Source organism: Camellia sinensis, chromosome 14, assembly GCF_055761805.1.
Source record: "Camellia sinensis isolate YWXY chromosome 14, ASM5576180v1, whole genome shotgun sequence".
Classification (NCBI taxonomy): Eukaryota; Viridiplantae; Streptophyta; class Magnoliopsida; order Ericales; family Theaceae; genus Camellia; species Camellia sinensis.
In genome coordinates, this window is record NC_138974.1 from 106,727,380 (window position 1) to 106,733,476 (window position 6,097).

Sequence of the window (6,097 nt, forward strand, 5' to 3'; positions counted from 1 at the left end):
CTATTAAAAAAATTGGTTTGAAGAGCATAAAAAATAAAAATAAAAATAAATAATAGAAAGAAAGAAAGAAAGAAAGAAGAAAGGAAAGGTGTTTTGCTTATTTAATGTTAAAAAAATAAAGAAAAAGAGAAACCCCAAAAAGTTTACGGGGGATTTCCCCTAAATTCTCTAAAACATTCCATCCCAATCACTTTATTCAGTCAAGATCAAATGGTTGCAGTTTTTCATAAGGGAATAAAGAAGTAAAAAACACCATAAGACACAGAAATTAAAAATTAAAAATACCATTGCAAACAAAAGGCAATAAATTTCATAAATGAAACTGGAAATCCACAAAGAAACTTGCAGAAGAACCATCTAAAATAGAAAACACTTTAGAAAAGTTGTTTAGTAATCTTAAGTGTAAAGAATTGGGTAAGAAATAATGTATAGCATTACTACTAAAAAAACATCTGTTAAAAAAACAAAATACTATTTAAAAAATTGGTTTTAAGAGCATAAAAGAAAAGAATAAATAAATGAATAAATAAAAAAGAAGGAAAGGCGTTTTGCTTATTTAATGTTAAAAAAATAAAGAAAAAGAGAAACCCCAAAAAGTTTACGAGAGATTTCCCCTAAATTCTCTAAAACATTCCATTCCAATCACAGGGGTTTCCCCTAAATTCTCTAAAACATTCCATCATAAGTGAACCACATTTTGTGTATCCAAACAGTGAGCTATCTCAGGAGTACTCAACAATCTTTAGAGTTTGTTGAAGTCTCTGATGCCATTGGTTGTGTAATGGGTGAAAGGGTGTGACTCAAGAGTCATGTAAAAAGGTGTAGGGGTTTTCACTTTTCATTGTATCTCTTCATGTGAAAAGGTTTGATCCAAGAGTCACGACCCTTTTGAATAGTCACGAATACTTCTATAAATATCATTCCAATAGCATTCATTTTGGATATATAAGGAGTTTTGAGATTCATACTGTCGGTGCTGATTTCCGACCACACTGTCAAATAGGAACTCAGCAGGCGAGCATAGATAGAATAGACCATGTCCGAACAACCTGTCACAAAAATATAAGAATACCGGCGAACGGTGGTTCGTCCACCCGGGGGCACTCCGACGATCAAGTCAGTACTCAGTTATCTCTTAAAGATATTAAATAGTGCTTCACTCACTAGCCAGAATACAAAAATTATACCTTAAACCCACGAAGGTGCCTTACTTTTATAGCCAGCACTAACCTGATTCCTGTAGAAGCCTAGCTTCAATGAATTCTAGCTCAATGCTTATCTTGGATTCCCAGCTCAATAGAGATAAACTCCCTAAGAATTTTATCTTTATCCAGACTGAGGTCCTCTGCCATTTTAGGACTCTTGTTCCTTATTCGCTCATCTCGGATTCCGATATCTCCTCAGATAACCTCAACTTAACCGAGATCACCTCGGCAACATGACCAAGACACGTGGCACCTCGGCTGATACTCATGTGCCACCTTGGTTACGTGTTGTCATTCACAAAATATGTCCCCACACATACATACACTACAAGAAAAGTGGTCTATAACGGCGCTTCAATCAAGACGTTTTAAAAAACGTTGTGGTGTACTGATAGTTAACACGTTTTTCATGGCGTCATGCTCGTTGTATTTAACATAATAGACACTTAAATCCCATTCCAATTACAAAATTAACACAAAATCTCTCTCATACACTGCTCTTCTTCATCGAACTCGATCTCTCTCTCTCACAAATCGCAGATCCATAATCGAACAAATAAGTCGATCTAATCTGATCGAAATTCGAACTCGATCTGATCTCTCTTGCATTTTGCTAGATCTATTCTTGCTCTAGCTTTTCTTCATCAAACTCAAACTCGATCTCTCTCGCAAATTGCAGATCCCAAATCGAACAAGAAAGTCTATCTAACCTGATCTCTCTCGCATTTTGTTAGATCTGCTGATTAATAAGGTTTCAAGCAAGTTGTTTGTGTTTTGTTTTTCATTATCGAGTGTTAATCGGTGTTTGATTTCATTGTAGGTGGCGATGAAATGTAGAGATCAGTTACATGAACTTGTAAAGGAAGAGATAGAGAAGAAGGATTCGAGTACGGAGGAGTGGAAGATCGCGATGGAGAGAAGCTTCAATCGCATGGACAATGAGGTGATTGCATGGAATGATAGCGTTCTGCGCACCGAGAAATATCGATCCGTTGTTGAAGGATCTGAGTGAGAAGAAGCAGAGCTTCGGGCGGAACGTGGTGTCACTGACGGTGGAGCTCAAGGAGGTCCAAAGCCGTCTCGCTTCACAGGAGCAGTCATTGGCTCTTCAAACCCTAACAAGACATGCATGTGAATTTGTATATTTGTTTATATGTTTCTATTTGTTTGCATCTGTGTGTACTTTGGAAATAAAATCATTTCATTTCACCTTTTTGTTTTTCTCTGTAAAGTGATGTTCTTTGTGGGATCTTCTCTAATTTTGTGTATTTTTGGGTTTTTTATTTTTTATTTTTTCCCTAGGCAGAGGCCAAAGCTAAGAAGATGGAGGAGGAGATGTATAGATTACAGGAGAGCTTAGAGGAGAGAAATGGGCAGCTTCAAGCATCAGCATCTACTGCTGGGATGGTATGATTTTGCTCTGTTTTCCTTTTATGCACTTGATTGCATAGTTTTCTCTTGATTTCTATTAAAGTATATATATATTTTTTGAATTTGGTTATTAATTCCATGATTGGGCTTTGGTTGATTTTGCATGAGTTTATGTGGTTGATTTGTGTGTTTCCAGCATCTTGTTGTTTGAGGCTTCAACTTGCCAGACGCATCTGATCCTCATCTTTTTGGCTTTTCTTGTTTGTTTTTTGGCTGAGTGAGAATATTATAAGAATCATGAGATTCATGATCAGATATTATTGTTTCTCTTTGTGGTTTGATTAGTTCAATAACTGTGACTTTATTTATTGGGTAAAGAATTGTGAGTGACTTTTATTACTATAAGCTGCTGCAGATCAATTATGAAATTGAATGTAAACACTGGGTATTTCAATTTCTATCTGCAGGCTGAGCTCTTGGTTGGTGAACCTTTTTATTATGGAAATGATAGCATGCTTCCATGGCAAACCTGCGGTTTTGGTAAATAATACTACTTTAATTTGTATTTGTACGATATGTCTTAATTTGAGCATCAAATAGTGTGTCCGAACTAGGAAATATTGCATTTAGTTTTATCTCAGATTGAAATGCTTAGTATTGTAAGAATATCACTCGCCCTGATTATTCTGGATGTGTTAATGCCTGAAAATGAATTAAAGTCCTACTATAAGGTGTTGGAAGTTTACTCAACTCTTATTCTTAATTCAAAATTTTTGTAGGCAAACTTATTGAGATGTTATTCTGACCATTTCTTCATCAGTGATGCTTAAGATCTTCTTTACCAAAGGTTTTGAATATGTTCCATGCCTACTTAAATTAGGTAGATTTGGATTTGAAGTATGAGGGGTGGAATTTTTTACGAGGATACTTTTGATGTTAATGAAGAAGCATTGGCAGGTGCAAAAAACTGATGAATGCATGGGCCATAACTTATTGTTTATAAGAAGATGTAAAACATCATACATATTTTTTCATTTTTATAGTAGGGTGCTAAGTACTGAATTTTATGGCACTTATTATTTGCCATGGTTGCATGTATAGACACATTTTTTAACTTGAAAGTTTTCTGAAGTATAATTAGAGCATATCTATGTAAAATTAAGTTGAATATTACTCGGAGATTGTCCTTTCAATTCGACATAGTCGTACCGTAAATGATCTTAAAGGCATTCTCTGAGCATCAGATAGAGGGGTAGATGCACTTGCACATGTGTAAGGACTTATATAACCATGTTCTGTAGTAAATGCCACCTTAGGGGCATGTGCTGATTTACCCGCATCCCAAGAGAGCCCTTGTTTTCCCTTTTTTGTTTGGCAGTGTGGGGAGAATAAGGTAATCAATTTGTGTAATGGAAAGTACTTTTTATTTGAGAATATAATGATATTACATTTTGATATTAAATGCAATTTGAGTTCAAATCATTTCAGGGGCTCAGTAAGATATCTACAGTCATGGAGTTTGATTTCTCAAAACCCATTAGTCCTTGTTTTGGGAAAGCCCAGGTATTGAATTATCCCTGCTTTTGAATGTGCTTGTGTAAAACTGGTCCTGCACCAGGATCTGCAATATCTGAACTAGGTATCAAATGTATACTTACAAAGAAATTTGTCTAGGTTGAATTTACGGAGCCTGGGATATGCCATGGTTTTGTGCTCTGGATTGATTGGGTGATGGACATTGATAACTCCATTGTGCTTTCAACAGGACCCGGTATGCTTGAGTTTTGTGCTAGAATGAAATACTAGGAAATTGGTATCTATTTTTGCTGTTTGTCGCACATAATCATACCATCTTTATGCTTTAAAACTATTGAACTCACCTAGTTAACAAAAAGCAGGAAATTGGAACTTCCAATTTACAACACACTTTTGAAATAATGCATAAAACTTTCTCGGGCTTTTTCTTATCTTACATGTTTGTTCAGATAAAAGATACTGGAAGCAAGGAATTAAGCTGTTGGCCAAGCCAGTCACAGTTGGAATCCATGGATCAAGAAGAGGTAACATTTCAGCGGAAATTGAGGCGTCCTTCAACCCATCAAACGGTGAAATTGATATCAAATATGCTTTCACATAATTCTAGAGTTGCATCAGCCGAGCCTCTCTGTGTGTTCTCTCAATTGAACTGCTGGTGCTCAATCATTTATTCCTGCTGTATCTTTAGGTACATTAGTTACAAATTTTATGGAATCGTGTAATGGGGGATTTCAGGATTCAATTTTTCCTACACTGTTCAATCTTTTCTAATGGGTTTTGGAGCACATGTTATGGACTCCTGTTTCACCACCTCACGAGTCCGTTGTGGTACACATAGAATTGTATTCCCTACAATTATTCGGTTCCTACAGTAGTTTCTCATATTTTACTTCTGTTTCCCCACCTCTCTTTTTTTTTTTTTTTTTTCCAGCTTGTTAAGATTCATTCTCCAATGCGTTCTGATCCAAACCGTGTTGTAAAGTGGGTACCTGACTGTAGCATCAGAAAAGTTATTAAGGTAACTGATCTTCAATTTGTTTTCTTTTCCTTTCAAATTAGAGCCTTGCATAGTTTATCATTTGCTTGAACAATAACCACTCAAAGAGGTAGACAAAAATATTTGGTTTGATGTTTCTGATGATATCACTGACATCCCCTATAGCCCTATGGCTTTTGAAATATATTCTAAAATTTGAACTGTCTCGAGGTTTGGGTGTCGGGCAAAAATATTTGATTGAGAGGGTTTAGTGTTTTTGTGGTCTTTCGGCTTCTCCAACATGTCATCACATAATTTTTTTGGAATCTGTCATTTTACTTGAACCTCAAGCTTTGCCCTCAGCCAAGCAAAGCTATGGAAACTTTAATTTGGTAAGGCAATCTAATGCTTGTAATTGGTATAATCAAAGTTTTCTTGAAATTTGTTATACGATGATTATGTTTTTTGAGTATATATTACCATGTAATGGAAAGAAGTATGGGTAATAAAGAAAGTTCATGGTAATTTTTTAGTGTTTGATTATCTATACGTTCATTGATGAAATTGACCTTAAAGATCTTACTATACATGTTCTTATTATGAAGGGGATTTATGTATTAGTTTTTATCTCTTTATGATTTTGATGGTATTTATTGCTTTGTTCTAGATTTTCTTCAAAAAGATTATAATTTGCAACTGTTATTTATGTGTAGGTCAAAAGGATAATTTTGCGGAGGGAAAGATCTGCTTCTAGATGTAAGGAATTTAACAAGGCCAAAATTGAAATCTTGTTGAAAATTTTTTATTTTTTTATTTTTTGTAAGAGCATTTAAATATTTGAGTGTATTGATTGGTGAATTTTAGATTTTTTTTGTTTTTTTTTAAAGATTGGTTGAATCTTATAACTTAAATATGCTTTTGTGAACATGTACAGTTTAATTGTTCTTTGATATTGAATTTGATGGTTTTATCCACATTTATTTTTATTTTTTGTTAGGATGTGTTTTGT

The 6,097-nt window shown here is 34.8% G+C and overlaps 1 protein-coding gene across 7 annotated transcripts; it reads left to right on the forward strand.

Moving 5' to 3' along the window:
• Window positions 1–1,665: 1,665 nt before the first annotated feature.
• LOC114267041 (protein arginine N-methyltransferase 1.6) lies at window positions 1,666–5,315 on the forward strand. Of its 7 annotated transcripts, none has more exons than XM_082906971.1 (8): window positions 1,666–2,336; window positions 2,512–2,612; window positions 3,044–3,116; window positions 4,065–4,139; window positions 4,251–4,347; window positions 4,562–4,636; window positions 4,720–4,800; window positions 5,044–5,315. In XM_082906971.1, exons 2-7 carry the CDS (start codon window positions 2,575–2,577, stop codon window positions 4,758–4,760), a joined length of 399 nt encoding a protein of 132 aa, XP_082763097.1. In that variant the 5' UTR covers window positions 1,666–2,336; window positions 2,512–2,574; the 3' UTR covers window positions 4,761–4,800; window positions 5,044–5,315. The 7 variants fall into 7 exon arrangements, 3 of the variants coding, with proteins under 3 accessions (XP_082763097.1, XP_082763096.1, XP_082763098.1); XR_014351366.1 differs by having other exon boundaries at window positions 1,673–2,344; window positions 2,508–2,612; XM_082906972.1 differs by having other exon boundaries at window positions 1,673–2,336; window positions 2,508–2,612.
• Window positions 5,316–6,097: the final 782 nt, after the last annotated feature.

What these genes read in the sequence shown, in the direction of transcription:
- LOC114267041 (XM_082906970.1), top strand. Translation starts at nt 2,575, where the DNA reads ATGGGCAGCTTCAAGCATCAGCATCTACTGCTGGGATG. An exon ending in CTTGTTTTGGGAAAGCCCAG is followed by an intron (nt 4,140 to 4,250) that starts GTATTGAATTAT and finishes AAATTTGTCTAG; the next exon opens with GTTGAATTTACGGAGCCTGG. An exon ending in TGTGCTTTCAACAGGACCCG is followed by an intron (nt 4,348 to 4,561) that starts GTATGCTTGAGT and finishes ATGTTTGTTCAG; the next exon opens with ATAAAAGATACTGGAAGCAA.